The sequence below is a fragment of the Chamaea fasciata genome, unplaced genomic scaffold (assembly GCF_029207755.1).
Source record: "Chamaea fasciata isolate MVZ Bird 193981 ecotype frontalis unplaced genomic scaffold, bChaFas1.0.hap1 SCAF_12, whole genome shotgun sequence".
In the NCBI taxonomy this organism is placed as follows: Eukaryota; Metazoa; Chordata; class Aves; order Passeriformes; family Sylviidae; genus Chamaea; species Chamaea fasciata.
The window spans coordinates 12,182,992-12,204,525 of record NW_027094097.1 but is presented as its reverse complement, the minus strand read 5'-3'; the positions used below and the strand labels follow the sequence as shown (position 1 = coordinate 12,204,525).

General features: G+C 40.5%; 1 protein-coding gene across 1 annotated transcript in view; it reads right to left on the bottom strand.

Moving 5' to 3' along the window:
- The window catches only part of CDYL2 (chromodomain Y like 2), a 56,317-nt gene that overhangs the window by 19,987 nt on the left and 14,796 nt on the right, over window positions 1–21,534 (bottom strand). The window contains exon 2 of the mRNA XM_066194654.1: window positions 7,381–7,975. Coding sequence (XP_066050751.1) covers window positions 7,381–7,975 — 595 coding nt within the window. The remainder of the gene's footprint in view (window positions 1–7,380; window positions 7,976–21,534) is intronic.

Genomic DNA, 21,534 nt, shown 5'->3' with positions numbered 1-21,534 from the left:
ATGAATATTAGAATACAGATTTAAGTTTTATACTTTAAGTGACCACCATCCAATTAAAAATGCTCTGCTGGAATAGAATTGAACAATGAATTCATAACAGATGACTCTAAACCAAAATCACTTACCCTCCTTTTGGATTAGCTATGTTTCAGCCTGATGCTTACGTAGGTAACTGATCTGTCTGACACCTCACAGTTGGCAGTGGCCTGTGGAATTGTTCACAGTGTGTGAAATCCTGTATGTGCACTGCAGTCAGGAGATGGGATGTGAGAGCACAGCCAGTGCTCAGCGGTGTGTGCATGTGGGTACTCACACACCTACATATGGGCATCCACCTTTGTCCAGGAGCCTGCCCAGTCAATCAGGAAACTCTTTTTTGTTGTTGAATTAAGAGATATCATCTAAAGCATTGCCTATGTTACACTGAATAGAGGATTTACCTGGTGCAATGTAAACATGGCCAAATTCCATTAAATCATCACTTTTAAAAAATCATTTGAAACCAGAAGAGTTGGAAATTTGTTTTCTTGACAAAAAGTGTCTCCAAGTGTAGAAATTACCATGTGCTTGAACTTTAAATGCTATGAATAATTTCCTATGGCACGTTTCTTCATTTTCCTAAGGTGTTTTTTTTTTTTGACACGTATTCTTACAAACAGAAATCAACTTGTGAAATTACTAATAGAACACCAATGCCATTGGGAATAATGTACTGAAACTAATTAACTCTTTGACCGAGGCAGGCTATTAAATACTGCATTTTTATCTATTCAATGCTTAACCAGCAATAAGCTACTGAATTGTGGCGATTTCAAACTCCCAAAAAAGTGTAAAGTACTTACAAAATCAAGAGGCACAAATCCCCATTGAATGGAAGGTGTGTCAGACTAACTACTGATTATCTTACCTAGTGTGGAAGATTATTCTACATCTATTTTAAATACAGATGGTAAGAGAACAGTAGAAGATTAATTAACTCAGATAATCCAGCACAACAAAAAGCCTCACAGTAATTTTTTGGTTTGTTTTATTCTTCCTTATGTATTCAGTTTGTAAATGAATATATGATGTAAGAAGCTATAGATCTTATCACAGCATTTTAACTATCTGGATGCCAGCTGAAAGAAATTTCACCAGAGGAAAGATCTAAATTAAATATGAGAGAAACATAAATGAAAAGGTGCCATTTCCAGAAGTGGATCTTTAACAGAACAATATAAGGTGAGTATCTTCTTGTTTCCGTGTCTCCAGTGCATCCCTGTAATCTTGTTTAATCCGATAAACTGGAGAAAATGATCAGCACACTCTAAAGACAAGACTGATGTGGACCCAGGCCAATTTAGCATGTCTGCTGCATGGAGGTGGTGGAGCTCCTGAGGGTTTGCTCTGGAGCCACTGGAGCCATTGGGATTGTCCCTGCAGGAGGGTCAGTAGTCAGCACCTGCTCAGTGCACACAAGGAGAGCAGCCACCTGAGTATGTCAAGGTGAAAAGTGACTGTGACAGGCAAAAAGAGACATTCAAAGTCTCAAAGCAATTTATACTGCACACAAAACAAATTAAGGATGTCACAAATTAACTAAGGAAGCTTTAGATACATCTAAGTGTGGTTTTCTGGCTTAATAGTGAGTTTTTGATGCTCAATCTAAGTACAAAAGGAAAACAGAATGGGAGAAAATCCTCTTTCCTTTACTGGGAGTTTAATTATTACTTTGTGTTTAATCAGCAGTAGAATTTGTGGAATACCTAAGCCAACATTTATATTTGTGTGAAGCTTCAACATGTTTTTAGGGGAACCTAAGATGTTCCCAGACCACTGCTGCATGCAGTAATCCTTTTCCAAGAATGGCAGTAAAAGATGGCAGTAAAGGATGCTATTTAAGGAGAAAATGCAAGCTCGGTTGCTTTCTGCAGTCCTTTCCCATAATATCATCCCTAAGTGTTGTATAGAAAAATGAGAGGGCTCATCCCTCCCGTTTCCTTCAGTGTTTGCTTGTGGACCTTTTCATGGATCTCTCTAATCCCCTTCTGAGCCTGTTGACGCTGTCTGTCTCCACAGCTTCCTGTGGTATGAGTTTGAGAAGTTGGGTAGCCACTACACAGAGAAGAATTTTCTTTCATCTGTGCTTTTATCTGATGTTCTGATGTTCAGTTTCAGTGAATGGTCCCTAGTTCTGCTATCAAGGGATTTCAGGAGCAACAGTTCTGCATTTAGTATATCTGAGACCTTAATGATTTTGTAAACTTTGATCATGCTGCCCCTCAGTCACCCCCTCTCCTAACTGAAGCCTCTTTTATTCCTGTTATCCTCTTCATTTTAGCTGCCCACCCCTGCATCTTCTACAGCACTCCACCACTGCCAAAGGTTCTGAGACTGGGGCTCCATTCTACCAGGCATTGCAGAAAACACATCAGAATTTTATATTCCAAAAAGCTGAGGCAGACAGAGAGTGGGAGAGGAAAGTGTGGGAAGATCACACTGACCCTCACTGCTTTGGGGGACTTGGAGCTTCACATCTCCTTCTACTGCTTCTGCCCAGTGCTAGAGGACACCTCAAGCTGCTGTCATTTTCAGATACATCTTTTCTCAGTGTTCCATCAGAGCCAATTTAATGGTGCAGTTGGGCCACCACCTTCCACAGCCACCTCAGCATTGGTACGAGCAGCCACACCATGAACTGGCCTGGTGATCTCCTCTGCCTGAAAACTCACCCTGCAAAGCTGGTTAATTTTCAAACAGATGCAGTTCACCTTGTAGCCTCCAGAGTACTAAAACTGGAGCACAGGGAGGGATAGGAATAACAATCAGGGTGTCCTGGGAAGGAGAGCTGGACTGCTGCTTTTGTTAGCAGTATGCATTTATGCTGAAAGGAAGGGATGATGGAGCTTTAATTCTTCTAGGTGAAATAAGCCATGCTCCCTCACTCTCCCTGGTAAAGCAGCTGGGCATTCCTCAGTTTTCCCAATAGCCTTTAACTGCCTCTTTTCTTTCTTGTGGGTAATGGTTAATACTGTACATACTTCAAAGCTGTGTTCTGTTGATAATTTACTAATAATTTCAGATTCTCCAGCTAAGGGAGCATCTGTAAGATATCTAAAAGCAGTGAGTTTTTATCCAAATTGAGAGAGCAAGCACGTCTGCTTGTCTTTTACTGCCAGTATTCTTTCAGAATAAATAAAACAGAATAAGCTAAAAAACCAAGAGGAAGCAGTCACAGAGAGTACTTAAATCAAGGGCACCATGAGACTACAAAGATTTTTGTAATGGAGAGAAATAGTGGTTAGTGATAGATGACAGGCAGAAATTCTTCAGCAGATGGTACAGAAAAGGAGCGATGTAGAAAAAGGAAAGAGAAAATTAAAAGGAGATGTTTTTCGGTGCTGTCAAGAAAATTGACAAAACAATCACTCTCTATTACAATATCTGGAGAGAAACAGGAATGTGGTAACAAAAGACAACAAATATCATCAGAAAGACCAGTAGTGTTAGCTCCTGGGAGCATCAATGGATGCTCTTCACAGAGTTTTTCAATATTTTTCAATTTGCAGACCCTTAAATAACTGTCATTAAAATAATTCTGCTCTCCTTATGGCAGGACGTGTAGAAGGTAGAAGACAGTTTTTGGTATTAAAGATCTGTCCCAACTTCCACAAGGTCCCAAGGCCTCCACTGGGATGCACTGAACATTTTGTGCACACACCTGCAGGCACACACTCATCCTTCTGGGGTAAAGAGCTTCCTGATGGGAGTCTGTCTATAGGCTGAAGAAGAAACACTTGTACCCAAGTGGATTTATACACAAAACCAAGCAGACTGGTGGAAGTTCATTCAAGGAGTCATCAAAAGCTGGTTTTCAAAGAGCTGTTATTTGTTTGAACAGAACTGGCATGTACAGACAGACAAAATAGCTATTATTTGATTACTTCTAGTTTAAACATTGCTGTCTATATTGCTTGGTTCAATGCAGTAAATAATAATAAGCATTATTATAAAATGAAACAATACTGGCTCATGTTGGTGGGCTTTGGAGACCTTCAAGCATAAGCCCACACTGGTAGCAGAGCAGGGCCTATAGCTGGGTTTTCAAATCGTTGGGAATTTTTGACTTTTCCAAATCGAGGCTTCATCTCAAGACAAACCTAAAATTTCTGTACGTATTTTCTGTGCAGTCTTGCACTTAGCAGTGAAATGAATCTGCCATTAATTTGGGTTCCATCCAGGCAATCTCAAAGCTGACACAAATGTCTGCTTCCTCGGATTCTGAACAGGACTGCCCGGGAGCCACAGCTTCTGGGAGCCAAACCAGGTCCTCCAGGCTCCCTCTTTGTTCCACATCTAGTGCCTGGGAGCCCTGCGAGTGCTGATGGAGCATGCCAGGCTTTCAGTTTCTAGACTCAGTGGCAGACTGCCTGAAACCTCTGGCATAGCTGGCTGCCTCCAAGCTAAACGTGGGAGTCCTGCCAAGCAGACTGCCACACTGCTCCTGCTCCCCAGGGACACAGCCTTAGGACCTTGGCTCAGATTTGGAGAAAGTTTTGAAACCAAAGATGTTTGGAACAAAATTTCTGTTATTCAAGAAATTGGGCATTTTTTTCTCTGGAACTTTCTTCGTTTGTAAAATTTTAGCCTGGTTTTAGTGTGGCATCAATCCCAACTAAAGTGGGTTTCTGTGATAATAATGGGACACAGGGCAGAATCACACTGGCATCCTCGGTGCGAGTGTGAATACTGACGGAGTTCAGGAAATTACTGGACTTGGTGAAGACTAGAGCAAGTTTCTTCCCCTTGACATTTCAGACCCCTGCATCAAGAAACGTGGCTTCTCTCAAGCTTGCAGGGCAATATTAAGAAAAAACCTAGTGAATTCATTTTGACCTTTCTTCCCCAGTTTCTGTCTGCTCTTACTCAGTCAGTCTCATCTCTCCTCTTTGTAGTTTTCTCCACTCTGCATGTGCTGGGTATCACACAGCAGGACTCGAGGGATTTCTGACCTTGGCAGTGCTGCTGAGTATAGGCTTTTCAGAAAGGAACCAGGCAGAGACTGAAAGATCTCTTGCTTTTGCCTACAGAATGCAAGAGGAGCAAAATACAGAACACAGGTGATGGATTTGGAGAATGTAAAAGCTGTCATAAAGAACTGTTTGAGAGGAGCTGCAGAGATCAGCTCTTGGGCCAGGAGAGAACACCTGGCTGCTCAGGCAAAGCAGCTTTCCATTGAACCAGAGCTCTCTGACAGGGATTATTCACTCAGGGGTGCTGGAGGCCATTCCTTAGCTCGTGTGGGGACAGAGGAAAGGCTCATTTGACCTTACAGTTCTTTGTGACATTAAACAAACAATTCTAAAGTATGGGAATTAATGCATTTCAAAGATAGGCTTTGTACCAGAACTTCTCCACAAATAACATGAAACAACTGGAAAAACTTCATTAGAAACAGTAAAAAAACCCCAAAACTTTATATGCATCTGTAATTAGATATGCAAATGGTCTTAAAGAAGCAGGTAACCTTTTAAGCATTCTTACATGAGCTCAAACTCCTCAAAATGCAAAAGCCAAAATACACTTTTAAGTGCTTTAACTTCAGATTTCATTGAGATCATCAGGAGTACTTATGCATTTAAATCTGACCATGCATTTTGCTGGTTTGGGAGTTTCTAACAGCATATTTAATGTCTGATTTGAAGGATCCCAGTAGCTATCACACATAGCCAGTAACACTGGGCAAGATCAGTTCTCCTTCCCAAATCAAGGAGCATTTGCCAGGTTGCCAGTAGGGTGGAAAATGGAAAGTGGCGTGATATAATTTACACTGACTTCTGAAAACTTTTTGGCAGGGCAATTCACCAGAAGCTGTTAAGGAAATGAGAACTATCATGGGCTATATAAAGTAGCTAATAAAAATAAATAATTGGAACAAATGGTTACTTTTTATCATGTCAAGTTGGCTGTCCCAAGGACCTGCAGAAGGATTAGTTTATTTAATGTCTGCATTAATGAACTGGGAAGAGAAATATGAGAGGAAAATTTGAAGGCAATACAAAATAAGTAGAGTGAAAACTAAGAAAGATTTTGAAGAGCTTCACTGAATCAAAAGAAAAAGGTGAACTGGCAACAGTAAAGCAGATTAAATGCATGGTGAAAGGGATCATACATAAAGTTGTGTTCTAAATTAACTGTAACATGGAAGGGAAAAAACCCCAAGAGCAACTGTGGATCACTCAATGAAAACCTTTATGCAGTGTGTAAGAGCAGAAAAAATAATTCTCCAAAGGTTCTATCGTCCCTGTATCAGTAAGCAGTAGGAAATCATTTGGAACACCTCCTGCTGTTTTTGAAAGGTATTAAAACCACCCCCCCACACCAATGGCACAAGAGGATACTCAAAACTCTCAGGAATCAGTAAAGCCTTCCAGGTGGTAGGAAGGCTGAAAAGGCTGGGGCTGCCTTACTGACAGACAGGGCATCCTGCACTTCATTGCCTCACAGAGGGACAGGAGGCTATTCAATGAAAGTAAAGGTCAACTTCCCCCCCAACAAAATCCCAAAACCCGACAAAAAAAAATGCGCATCTTACTGTTAACTCCTTGAAATTACTGTCACAAACTCCACTGAAGCTGTAACTTTGGTAGGACTAAAAACAAACAAACCAAAAAGATTGGACATATATAGATAATGAGAAGCTATTTAATTTCCATTAAGCTGAATAGCTTTTATAGAGAGTATAAACCTTAGTCTTTGAGAACTAAGCCAGTCAGTAACTATGAGGATTAGAGAGAAATTTCTCCTGTATCTTCTTGTTCACTTTAACACTGTTTGTACCTTCCTCTAGAGTTTGTCTTAGGGCTTTTGATGTGTCCAGTCACTGTCAGAGACCAGGACCTGGCTGTTCTGAGTGTTTCTGACTATGACAAGCACTAATACTGAGAACTTGAATCTTATTCAGCCACACTTATCAGGGCACTTTGGCAAGAGTGGTATTAATTCTAAAATAATTCTGGATTTTCTAGAGCACTGGGGGTTTGAGCACACCTAACTGAGTAGTGATTTGTTATGTGTTGATACACAAACCCAAAGCTGCAGCATTATACATATCTCAGATGTCATTCCTACTCCATGCCCTGTCCTCACTTCCCATAGGGATTTACACTGCAAAGGTACGTGACAGAGCCCACACTGCTTCGTGTCACTCCGTGGGAAAAGGAAAGAGAGAAGCCAACTGATAAAAATAAGTGTATAACATGTAGGAAAAGTGTGGAACTTGCTTGTGTGTTTCTCACCATATCACTTGTGTGACAACAATTTTTCCACGAGTGGGCCTTACTTGCAGTTGCTGTAATTAACACCCCCCTCCCGCACAGAGGAGTTGTTTAAATCACATACCAATTCCATTCACAACAGGGGAATTGTTACTGACTTCCAACATGCTGGGCAAGTTTTGTTCTCCTTCGTGATCATTTAAATCCACGTTTTGCTGCTGTGAGCCATTCCCAAAATGTCTGGAGTCTTTCTCATGGCTGCCATCTCCATTCTGCAGACCATTATGTGGCTTTTTCAGTGGCATGATCTGTAACCCGCTGGGAGTAGTTCGGTAAGTCACAGTTTTAGCAGCCCTGTCATTTGCAGATCCTGGCTTTGCTGCATATCCTCGTTTCTGTTTTTGGTGAGATGGATTAATTCTCTTCCTTTTGTGTGTCGATCCTTTAGACTTCCCAGATTCAGAAGGTCTATGTGGTATTTTCTCCACAGACGACCCTCGGCTTTCCCTCAATAACTTTGGCGCGCTGGCCTGTTTCCCGTGCCTGGATCGCTTTTCTCTGGTAACGTGGAGTCTGTTGAACTCATCAATAAATTCCTCACAATGGAGTAGGTGATGTTCAGGTTCCCAGGTGTCTTCATTGCTCCCATAGCCTTTCCACCTGATGAGATATTCCCATTTGCCCTTCTTGTTCTTCCTTTTGTCTACAATCCTCTCCACCTAAAAGGAAAAACCAAAACTGTATTAGAAAGAATCCTATGAACTGACTTGGCAGCACAGGAGTGAAATGCAGAGCCTCAGTGGTATTTTGACAGCAAGGCCACTGCCCCTTCTGGAAACATTAGAGAGACAAAAACACATCCTCAAATCTGATCTGAGCACTTGAAGTAGCTCCAATGTGAAGAAACAAGAGGGATTCTGAGATCAGTAACCAAAGCACAATTCCTTTGAAAATCTGGTTCCAAAATGAGACTATTACCATTACATTCCTCAGCTACATCTTGTTTCAAGGAGCCAAATGAAGCTTTTTTTGCTGTTTTGTTAGTTACTGATCATTCTGCTGAATCCACACATGTATTATGTCCCTATAAGCTTCCCCAATCTTCTTTGTGTCTTGAAACTACCTTGAACAGAGAACTGATGAGAACAAATTGCAGTATTTTACAGCAGAGATCTTGTTGGCAGTAGTGTACATCCACTTTGCTGCTTCCAACTTATAAAAATTTGTTTTTTTTAGGAATGCAATATTTGAGTAAATACAAAAAATTTTTGAACACACCAAGTAAAAAATAAAATAGCAAATGGCATTAAGGCAGGACTCTTACATGGAAGGAATGAATTTTATCAACGTGTGCTGGAGAATGTCACTGTAAGGAATATTTCTACACCAAGGGCTAATGGACTCTATTGGGACTGCCCAATGTGAATTAACAGCATCATGTTGCTGTGGAACCTGGATGTTGGTCAAGCCTCAAGCAGAGGGAGAATACAGAGGAAAATCCAAACACACCACTGGCAGCAAGTTGGGCTTAAACTGCACCAAGTGAAATTTAGATCAAGTCATTAGGAAACATGCTGTAATGGCAGTAGGAATTAAGTATTAGAATAGTACTTGGTAATGTGGGGAAGGTAGGGAGGGTTTTTAGAACAAACAGTTTTCGTTACGTATGTCTGCCATGAAAAGTCAATGCTGGAAGATCAGTTATGATAAGGAAACCTTCAAAGATTCTCCAAGGTTTTATTTTTTCATTCTTTAATTTTTAAATTTTGTTTTTAATATGTGGTTTATGAAGGATAAAGATGTCACTTATGAAAAAGAAAATCATTATCATTAACCCAAAGCAGTATTGCTAATTTAGAAGAATAAATAAGTGGATAGATCATGTAACAACTTTCACTGCTCTTCAAAGAAAAATCATCTCGTGAAGAACAACAGTGGAATCTGTATGGAGAATTTAACCTTGAAGAAGGGCAATCGCAGCAGTGTAAGTAATTGTTCACTTTAGGTCCCTTGTTAGAGCAAACCAGTGGAATTATTCTGTCTGTTCACTGGCTGGAACTGTACATTCATAGAAATCTTGGTGGGTTCCCCAAAGGAGTCTAAATGTAATTAGCAACTAAACATTATACTTCTATCTCAGTTCATTTACATGGGAACTGTGCTAAGATATCTGTCTCTGAGTCATAGTGGACACCTTCCTCCATCTGCAGGGCTCCCACTGCAGCATCCCAACCAGCTCCTTCCTGTGCTCTGGCTTATCAAAGATCTACACAGAACCATCCCAGAAGCAAAGCAAAGCACCCTCTCTGCTCTGAATTTAGCACAGTCCCCTTCAGGATTGCTCAGAGAGGCAAAACAATTAACTGAAGCTCAGCCTGGGCAAGTTTGAGATCATTTGTCTGAAAAGAGGGAAAAGGCTTCACAAAATAAATGAACTGGCATTTTTTTCTGTCCTCATGTGGGATGTGCGGCTTTCAATCGTCAAACTAATAGTAGTCATATTATGATCTTGTTGACTTTATAGAGAGCAGCTGTCCAAATTTTCCTTGGCTTTAAAATACTTTCATCTTCCTATCAGCGACTAGCCAGAAAAACCGTACATTGAACCGTGGAATTCTGTGTGGGCTGCCTGTGGATTTGTTACCTTAATTACTGCAGCTCGCTATACCAAGGAGAAAAACACATACATGTATGTCCTGGGGTAAAAATTTAATTGCTGCTAAACTTGGTAGACCACAGCTATGAGTACTGGAGAGTCTGGGTTACTGCTTTTCTGTCTGTACCATATAAACAGCACATGCATTCCCCTCCCTTTTAATTCAAGACTTTGGACTTGGAACGCAAACTCCGTGTCAGGTTGGTGCCACTTGGGAGTTACTTGTCTTTGCTTTGAGGGATTGCACCAGCTTTGCTCTCCAACTTGCTCACCTGAAGGAAGAACCTCAGAAAGGATGGACAAATACCTCACCGTTTTTGGGATCACATACAAAACCCCATCTCTCCACCCCTCACCATTTTTCACTCGTGCACATATCTTTAACTACACAGATTTCTTATTTTCACAATGTTGCTCTATGTAAATAGGTTTTGTGGCGGGTGTTTTTTAATATGGAACACACTCAAGTATTTTGGTGATGAGGCATCCTGCATTTCAATTAGGAGGATAAAAGGAGAAAATATGAGTAATCTTTGTTCTCAGGAAATAAAATAATGGCAATGGAGAATGTGATTAATCAGTTAAACACATCATGAAGGGAGAATAAAAGTATTTATGAAATTGGGTCAAATTTAAAAAATAGTTTCTGAAAAAACATTCAGAAAGCAAATATACTTGGGAGAGACTAAGCATTTCATTACAGCATTTTCAGAACAAAACTATTAATGTACAAATTTAACTAAAATAAAGAATAAATAAACTGAAGACAAAATGTTTTGTTTCTGGTCAACCCTCTTTTCAATTTCTTGTTTTGTTGGGGAGAAAATGAAAAAAAATTGGTTTAATCCAAAATTAGTTTGTTTTCCTTGATTTTTTTAGCTCAACCATAATACCCACTGGCTTGACTAATGATGCATTAAAAAGTCTGAGTAGATATTTTCCTGTCCTCATTACTGCCTCATTGTTCACTGAATGCATTTGAGGGTAACATCGAATATACTTGACCTCTCAACATGGTCCCTTCTCTATCACAGGGCTTTAAGTTCTTCAGTAATATTTATCCCCTTTGGAGTGCCACTGGGAAGTGCTTCAGTGGAGGCATAAATATCAGGGTTTTAGCCACACCTGCTGCTGTCCATCTCAATTTCCTTCTATCCACAGTCCACAATAACAACAAACATCACTATGTTTTTTTAATGATGTGTATTTGTTTTAACAGGTAGTATGTGAAATAATAATCTCTCTGTGTTTACTTAAGGTTGCACAAATCATATCAGTTTTCTTAATGAGAAATAATTCTGTGACAGCTAGTGATTAATAAAAATAATACTTTAAATCCTCCCCCAGAATAAGCAATACATGTTTCTGAGAATATGCAGAAAATATCTAGGGCTTCAGTGTCTGATTTTCCATTTTCCCCCTCAGTTCCATCTTTAATCAGAACTGAGTAACATGTTCCCAAAAGTGACCCTGGTAGTTACAGTTGCCAAATCCATGATTTCGGTGTATTTGCTTTGGAAAACTAAGGAGTTAAATTTAATAAAAGTGTAATGACTACAAACAAACTTTGCAGAGGCATCACAGTTAAAAGACGGCTAGAAATGTTATGTGCCATCACTTCCCTGGATTCTCCCTCTCTCTGCCCCTGCTGGCTAATTCTGGATGAAATGAGGTTCTGATACGTTACCATATAAATACTTGTAAAGAGAACAAATAGAATGAGAACATGGCATCTGTGCAAATGCATTTGCAACACACTTTTAAGCTTCCAAGGAGCCTTAAATCTAGCTCTATACACAGCTACACAAAATAGGATGAAAGTCATAAATAAAAAGCCTTTAAAAATATATCTGCATTCTATACTTCATATGAAATAAAAAAAATAGTGAATTAAAGTACAAATATCTAGAGCTTCATAAACTTAAGTGTTGCTTATATATGCGGAGTACAACGACCCCATCACCCTTCCTTCACACAAAATTCTGTGTCAAAATCATTTAACCCCACAGTGTTATTGTTTGCTTATCAAAAACTAAATCTAGGCTAAGTTAAAAAAGGATAATTCCTATGGAATTATTTCTACAGCTGTAACTATTGAGTCAAAGCACAGCATACTCATCTCAGTTCACAGGTCTGAAGAGCATAAATAAAAATCCCAGTGCTCCCAGAAGACACCTTCTGGGAGATCAGCAAACTTCTAGAAAGGTTTGGAAGGTTGCAGATCTACTTAGTGATTTCCAAAATAAATGCGTGTCATCTCCTCTTCTTGCCATGCACATCCATGTAAGCAATTTAAACTGTAATCAGAGGTGTTGAGATGGTCTCTGCTAGTGAACTCTTCAGAGCATCAGAGTGACTGCATGACAGACACTAGAAAAACTGCCCTTCATTACTATGATTACAGGACTTGTACTGGTGTATGTGGGTTTTTTTTCATTGGAGGTCTTTGTCCCATGTTGTGCCTGAGGGTGTTGGAAGGGTATTTGAAGAAAGTGCCGAGGAAGCAAAGGCAGTAAGATTTCTGAAAGAGATAAAGGCCATCTGATTCAACATGTTTGTCTTTTAAAAATTCAGTGTTGCCCTAACTTCCACCTTTTTGTTACCTTTGCTTTGAGAAATACTGTATCTCATTAGCAGTCAACCTTTTGCCTTCTTGTCTTTGTAACTTAAGTTTTGTTTTTCTTATTTGTATTTGATTTGACAAAATCTGGTAATTGGAGCATTTGTTCCAGATGTACAAAAAATAAGGCAACGTGCCTTCTGAAGCAGCCAGTATTCATGTTAGAAAAATAACAGTGGAATGGGTGCTGGGACTCTCTTCAGAATCTGACCCACAGAGTAGGTCCAGCTATGAAATCCCCTCAGCACTAAATTTGTGTTGTTACCTGGAAGGTCAGAATGAAAGTGAAAGGGCTGGATAGTCTTAAAGACTACAGGGAAGCCACTTCTCATCGGAATTATTCTTAGGCAAACCAACAGTTGACATCTTCCCAGGAAAACCAGCGAACACTCCATTAATCTCAAAAGACACCTTATTCAGTTGTGGCTTTTTTGGGTGTTTTTTTGTACAGAGTATTTTCACGCAGTATTTTTCTTCACCATATGGGCTTCATTCAGATTCAACTCAAGGCCAGGACCTCAGTTCAACATTTTTACATCCATCCCAAAGCTTAGTCAGAAGTGAAGATTCCACATTAAAAAAAACACAAAGGTTTAGCTATAATACAGCATAAACAAATATTTGAACTATTTGCTGTACTACCACTCAGTGAGTCACTGCTTTCCAAATGCTACTGGTACGACTGTCATAAAACAAACCACATGTTCTTGTGGGGGTAGGTAGAAAAATATTTTCTTAGCCCTTTTACAGCAAAGTGGTAAACTTGAGCACAGGCATGTGAAAACTTTGGTTTTGGGGAGCCCTGCGTCACTACATGTGTCTATAGATGCTGAGGATTTGGGATTTCAGATGTTCAGAGCGGCTTTAGCAGCTGAAGAGGGAGGCCTTGCTGGCTCTGCAAAGGTGGCATGGCAAAGAGGAGATGAGGGACAAGAAGGGGCTACAAGGGGACACTGGTCAGTCCAAGTGGCCATTGTATTAAAGGGCTCAAAGTGGATTTTACAGTGATATCCAAGGCAGGACAATGCAATAGTTTTGCAGATATTTTCAAGGTTTGAAATGACAGCTTGGTAAAAATGAAGGCTCTGGGTTGGAAAACAAGACAAATGGACAATGAGATGTAGTTGCTCCAAGATCTAGGACATGAAACAGCATTTTTTGTGTAAAGAATCTCCAGTGGCAGTATGTGTTTTGTAGTTCTTGCACACAGGGAGATATAACTATTTTTTAAATTATTGTCATGGTTTAGAAATTATATTCTCCAACTTAGTACTCCCACTAATACCCCTCTGCTCCCCCTCCAGCTGGAGGCACAAAAGGCAAAGACCATGAGTTGAGATATGAACAATTTACTGGAAACAGCAAGGAGATAAGAAAAATAAACAGTAAGAGCAACAAGAGGTATAAGAAAATAAATAATTAATGCAGAAAAACTCCCTGTAAGTGAACAATACCAGACAGCTCTCTCTACTGCATTTTCTGGGCTGGAAGAAACCCCTTCTCCCTGGAAGTGAGTCCCTTTCCCAGCCCCTGGCAATGAAGTGAGGTGGTACAGAACAACATCAGGGTACTGGCCATGCCCCTCCTGCCTACCACAAAAAAATAAACCCTGCCCTGGCCAGAACCAGGACAACAGCAATACATACCTGACAGAGAAGCCAATCAAACATAGTGCCCAGCTGACGGATCTGAATGGGAAGGAGGACAGCAATCTCTCCCCACCACTGACACAGGAGGGAGGAGAAAATGCAGAACCATGTCCATGTTATATGAGTGACTGGACAGGGGTAAGGTGATATGAGAAGGATAAAACATATTTCCACTTCATACTTTCCATCCAGACTAGAATAGGGGGCAACTGGTTTGGAACATCCATACAGCAAAAGTAATAGTCAAATTTGTGAATAATACCATGCAGGGATAGCTTTTAAAGGGAAAGGGCTAAAAATAGATGACTTTTTATAATACAGAAGGCTGAGGGGTGATCCTTCGAGTGAAAGCTGAAGTAGCAGTTTGTAAAGTAGTGGGATAATAAGAGAAGAAAACTTATGAAACACAAAGGTTTCTTTCAGAATTCAGTAGAATTCTTCATTTTCTTGGTTACACAAATGAAGTTAATGTGGTGGCAGAATACAGGAAAGAGCCAAAAAGAAAGGTAGAGCAGAAAAGGAATAAAGAAACATGCTTTAGGCAACTATAATGGCGTGACAGGAGCACAGAATATTACAACTAAGTATCCAGGATACCAGAGCAACATCACAGAAAAATGGCACAGAAAATTTCAAAAATTATCTGTGAAGGAGTAATTGTCAAAAAGGAAGAATAATACATCATTATCCCCTCAGAAATAGGATTCAGATGAGCAGGGTCAGTAGGCCAAGTTTTGGCCTCAATTATTGCATTGGTTTTCACTGTAGATTTAATTTATGCTTGAGATTTGAATTCTGCCCAGTGTAAAACCAACTTCCTACTGGTGCTTGGAAGGAACAAACTATCTTATGGTCAGCAGTAAAGGCAGTTATGAAAGCTGTCATCATTCATCTGACAGATGCATCTTAAATTATCTGAGAGTGCAGCTAATGAGAAATCTGCATTTAAAATATGGGGACAGTGCTCTAAACATGGAGATGCAGAGTGTGAAAGCACAGGCGTTGATTTAACAGAAGTGTGCTTTGGAGCAATCAGCTGGGCTCTGAGGAGGCTGTTTGCTTCCAGGGCGGGTGAAAGGCACATGTGGGCTTGTCCCAGTGTCTGCAGTGAGTCAGGCTGACCACACCACACTGCATGGCACGCTCTGGCTCTGGCCACTCGCTGCCCTGAAACTCCTCTGGCAATGCAGAGTCCCCGGGAGCTGCAATCACAGCCACTGATGGTGTGCTGAGGAGACAACCACAGGTTACCCTCCTGCTGTCTTCAGGCCCTTCACCTCTTGAAAGCTGCCCTCGGCAACAGATGGGCACCATTCCTTCATCTCAGCCAGTCCTCTGTTAGCCCTGGTAATTCACTCAAGCCAAGGATTTGTTAACTGATGAGTCTTCAGTTTTTCAGGTCATCATGATTCCTGATAAGGTTTCAGACAAGTGTTGGCAGTACTTCCAGTCATAGAAGTTGCTCTAGACTGGAATCCATTACTCCTTTCAGGGAGGTCCTAAGGAACAACACAGACGTTTCTCAGGTGGCAAGGTACAGACTTGCCATCCTGCTCCAAACGCTGGCCAGATCACTCCAAGAGTTACTGGAGGAATGTGTACATCTCCATCCTGCAGCTACCTTCTGTTTCTGTTCAGAGATGGTACAGACCCATCAAGTGTCAGGGTGAGACTGGAACTCTGATGAAGCTGAGGAACGATTTAGAAATGTCTATGCTCGAAGCAGTACTGAATATGTAAGTAGTGAATATATTACTGAGGAAATTTTCCATGTATTTGTTAGTCAGATTCCTAACTTGGCAGTTGCGTGAATACCTCAGCTGCTCCTGGATGCACTGGCAGCAATAATGTGGCAAAGGGCTTTGTTCCATGTCCCTCTGTAGAACAGGGCAATTTTAGAATTATATTTTTATAAATGTAGGTTTCTCTGAGATTTATTCCCTACATTTGTCTCACTGGGACTGGGCTAGTGCATGTTCTTTCCATGGCACTATGCCAGTCACAAACTGGAGCTGGGGAAGGCTGCAGCTGTCTGCTTGTTATTAATCGAGGGTTAGTGCAGAGACCAATGCACATTGGTGCTCCAACACCCAAACTGTTTTCCAGATACTTCATGAATGGAAGCTTAAATTCCCACTTTAGTATAACAAACCTCTGAGTCACATTCAATACTAAGATCGCACTCACAAATGGTTTATGAGTTTACAAAAAGGAATTTTAACTTCTAGGACTCTTGTGAATTGGACAGCTAGCTAATCTGATTCTAATGAGTCAATAATAATCTTCTGCTGTCCTCACTGTCATGCCCAGCACAAACCATACATGTGGCCAAATACTGGGACAGATGTCCACAGAGGCTGTGGAATATCCACCCTTAGAGCTATTCAGAACTTGACTGAGCAAGACCCTGAGGAACATAAACCTCATCCTTTTGGAATATTTTTAGGGCCAATAACTAATGCAAGGTATCTAGAATAACTAATCTTGCCTCCTAGACAGTAAGAAAGTATTTCATGTTTTGAAGATTTCAAAATGATGTGCACAGGTTTAATTTTATTTTAATTCCAAGGAAACAAGAAACTTTTGTGGTCATGCAAGAAGGATTTAAACAAACCAAGTTTATTTTTAGATAATCAGAGGATTTCCCTAGAGAGTATATATTTCCCCGATTACCACTCTGAAATGTTATTTTCATAGTTAAAAAGGTTTACATATTTCATATGTAAACCTATTCTACTACATGGATACTAATGATCATTACCGTTATTTAGCAGCATTACAGGAGGAGCTTACAGCAGTGAGCACTTTCCTTTAATACACAGCGTGCCATAACATTTGACTTGTTCTTGAAATGAAATGGTCAGAATATGTTAATCACAAAATCTAGTACAGAGTGTCTGTCAGAAAAGTGCTAATGATTGCCTAGTGTGCCCCAAAGACAAGAGATGTTAGCTTTGCTGGGCAAAAATTCATTGTTATTCTGGAAAAGACCTTGCCCTTGGCTGCTGAATGTCACATGGACTGTGCAGTACAGGGCAGAGGCGGCAGAGGCAGCACGTATGCTCCAGGATCTTTACAGTTCTTGCCTTCCTGATTCCATTAATGCAACAATCATAAATAGTTAGTGCAGGTTTTAAAAGGCAAGTTTGCACCTGTGAATTACTTCTAGAGGGAATTGCAGATATTTTATGACACGTGTAAGGATAAATACTGGTTAGATGACACTGGGGAAAAATGGATGGAATAGTCTCCAGTTTCTCTCTATATGGCTGGAAAGTCTTCCAAAGGTGACAGTAAGGGAGAAAAAAGTGTCTTAAGCACCGTATATCTCCTACGTTTTGCTGGAAATGTTCCTTACTCAGATGAGCACTGTGAGGTGTTTAATAAATTCCTCTGATGGCCATAGAATACCAAATAATTCTTATTCAAAATAATATGAATGTCCGAAATCTTTCTACTTTCAGTTGCTTGGTGATGTAATTTCTCATTTTTTTAACCCTTGCTAACACCATACGCATCCAAATGGACAGTCCTGTCCAAGTTAATCAATAAGTCACTTCAATTTTTTGTCAGGGTCAGAAGTGCAATTTATCTTCAATAAAAAAATATATTTGGCCTCATTTTTTTTTAAAATAGTCTTTTAAAAAATATGATTAAAAACTTAGATATTTAAGGAACAATGATATTTTTCAGGCTCTCTTTACCCCAGAATCTACATTTTATGATTTTGGTTTTGAGACAAATTTCAGGAGATAATGCCCCGGAATGAGTGTTTCCTCTAATGAGAAAAGGGCTTCAGTAACTCCCTTTTCTTCTGTCAATGAGAGAAATGGATACCAGGGAGTGAAAGTGAAAAAACCACCCAGTTTATTAAAAAAAAAAAAAAAAAAAATTGAATAAATGCTAGATATTGATATTGTGGGACCTTATCCCTTCCAGAAACCCAGTGACAGCCTCTCCGGGCCGCAGCGCCTTCCCCTTGGGTGCAGTTCCGGGCACAGCCAGCAGGAGCACTGCTGGCTCCCGGCCGGGCAGGGGGTACGATGATTCCTCCGCGGCTGCAGGGGGCGCTGTGGCGCGAGTACCCACACGGTAATGGCGGTGCAGCCGGTGGGACGGGATGGAAAAGGGGCTTCCTTTACAAACCCACCAGGGCAGCCGATCCCGGTGCCCCCTCTGGATAGTGAAAGGAGCTGTATCAGGAAACCTCAGAAGCCAGAATGGCAGGGCAGGCTCACCGGGGGCAGCAAGCAAGAGGCAGCAGCAGCCCTGCAGCTGTAGCTGGACTGCGGGACCTCCCAAACAGCTCCAGTGGAGCACAAACCCTGGAGCAGCTGTAGAGGCATGGCTGGGAATGGGCAGCAGCAGCCCGGCTCCCAGACACGGCAGAGAGAAAGATCCCCTGGGAATTCTCACCAGCCCTGGCTGGTCCCTGGGTCTGGGCTGTGTGGAGCATGGGGCCAGCACCCGGTGGGAAATGAGAATATTCCTGGTCCTGGCAGGCACACACTGGCTCTGGGCTTCCCAACAGCACAGCAGCAAAAAAAGCCCAACCAGCAAACTCAGTCACAGTGCCGAAGCTAAAATATAACCAAAAAGAAGCAGGCAATATGCACAGAAACAGCAGGATCCATGGTTGGTGATACCGCCTGCTGATACCCAGTTGAACAGAACGTGATGAAAAGAAGGGCTGGCTCTCACCCTGCTCCCAACTCCCTCTAGAAACCCCAGCCTGGCTCTCAAACCTCGTCATAGACAGCCCCAGAGCCAGGGAGGAAGGGGGCTGGGGCGGGGACAGCCACCACTCATGGCACCAACAAAACCCCCCCCCAAAATTATATGGGATAATAAACTATTCCCAAGACATGGCTCTTTCCCTTTTCTAGTGCCCATCTTGTCACAGACTTGTAAGTCAGCATCATTAAATCTAATTATGTAAGTAATTGTGGGCATTGTTCAATGAAGGGCATCCAGTGATAATCTAAATATACTGTGTGCACAGTGAAAAAATTGTATAATTCCAAAGAAATAGTCTGAAATCACTTGTTATTTCAAACAGCATTAAGTACTGGAAGTTTCTGCTCCATCAGAGTGATCTACACTTTACAGTTTATTCACACACTAGAACTCGTTCTCCAACAATTGGTCACCATGCCTTTCTTCAAACTATAGAATCTAAACCACTCTTTAACATAAAAAGCTAATAATATCCTCTTCACCAAATGTTCTAAAAATAATGGTGAGAGACTCTGCATATTTGAGCTTGAGGTTTCTAGCATTTTAGGTGTTTAGTGTAACAAAACTATTAAAATAATAGTGACCTTCTGGAGTAAACGACATGATATCACAAAATTTTTTTCAATGTCACCAAAGTTTTCCTTTTTTGACAAATGTTTATTCTGTGGCTACAAACCTTTGGGGATATAGTGTCTTGATAACACTAAAAACCAAGGAAACATAGATTAAAACTCAAACACAGATCTAGAGTAAATTTTGCATACCAGGTCACCAAAGAGCAAGTCTGTTAAGAGGAATCCATGTTCCTTTTCAGTATGAGGACCCAGATTTGCCTGTTTGTGTGTTATGACATTACTTACAGGCTCACAGTTACAGATCTGAATGCCAAAAAGACAATTTCACCCACTGAACCCTGGGCTGCACAGGAACGTTCTTCATCCATGTTTTGCATGAGGTCCCAAATTCTGATTTACTTAAACCACATTATTACAAAGTCATCGTGTCTTAATTTGACATGATTCACGGAAAGTACACCATTGCTGGTAGTGAATCAAAGTACCATAAACAGAATGCTATAACCTTAATGTTAAAAAGTGTGTCTCAACTCTAATTTTGAAGGGTAAACTTCCAGCCACTGGCACTTTTTATATCTCTTGGTTAATTTAATTTTCCAAACATTAAATCCTGCAAAGTGGTTTGCAACTTACTCAACAGATGGTCTCCATGTTTCTTTACATTTCGTAAAATTTAGGAGCTAATGTGATGGCTCTGTCTAAAATTTTGTAGCTGCTTTAGAGCCATATTCGGAAACTTCATCCTAAATGTTAGGGTTCATCACTTGTGTTTAAAGTTCAAATTCATGCTATTTTTTGTACTATTGGGAGACAGCACTTCTATAAAGTGTGGGACTATGATAACTGCATTCACCAGATCAATATAAATAACTTCTTTTCTTAGTTTTATTGCTTAGAAAAACAATGGACCTCCACTTAAAACAGCACAATTCTGACTAAAAAAATGGAGAAACTAAATGCAAGGAAGATGCACTCATTTCTGTGCCCCAGTCTTATTTCTGGTATGCAAAAAATTTATTACTTATTGTCTGAAATCTGTACCCATGTGCTCAGTCACATGGCCAGAGAGACGTTTTCACTGTGCTATACTGGATCACTGCAAACAACTATATAATTACCCACATCTGTCTACAAACTGCTTTACATCTGCATAGATCTGTACCCTGCTGCAAACAGGACAACAACAGCCTTGCTCCATTGCAAAAAGTTCAAGTACTAAATATGTATTTGAATTCGTTTAGAGTCATAATACTACCTAAGTACAAAAGCTTAAAAACAAGTCGTCTATGAATAATGCAGATCTATAAAAAATTAGCAATTTAGCTTAAAATTTTTTTTCAATGCTTGGGTTTTCAAAAACTCTATGCTATGTATTCAAAAATACCAATTAAACAAATTGAAGAAGAACACTCTAAGAGTGTTCTGAAAGCAGACACAAGAAACATAATAAAGTGTAAGGAGTTAAATAATTTGAGTTAGTGTCTTATATTTTTTTTACCATAGTGAGGTATATTCACATTTTTTATCCAAAGAATAAGCGTTTTTTGCACATATGTGCCCAAAAATAAGCAAGGGGTTGGTTTTGCTGACCTGACAGACCATTCACTAGGCACAAGTGATTCACCATCAGCTGTATTTGGGAAATGAAGATGTAACAGTGTTTTCTTCTCCATCTCAAACTGACTAAATAGTTTGCTGAGCCTGTTGGGGTATGTAAAAGAGCTGCTGTCACCTTAGAGCAGACAGTGAATCAAAAATTACACGATTTTCTCAAATGAAATTCATGACTAGTGAATCAATTTATACTGAAATAACCCAGTTCTGCATCATCAGGGAACTCCACATGGTAAATTCTGTCAGTGTTTGCATTAGTGGCACATGAGCTCCCTGGCCCAGGGCAGCCAAGTGTGAGGGAGACAGAGGACAGTGACACTTTCCTGTCCTTGCAGCAGCACTTTTGTAGCCTACATGGCCTTCAAAAACACACCCCGAGTTCGGTTTTGAGGCCAAGTTCTCTGTGGAGTCAGCTGTGGACATTCTC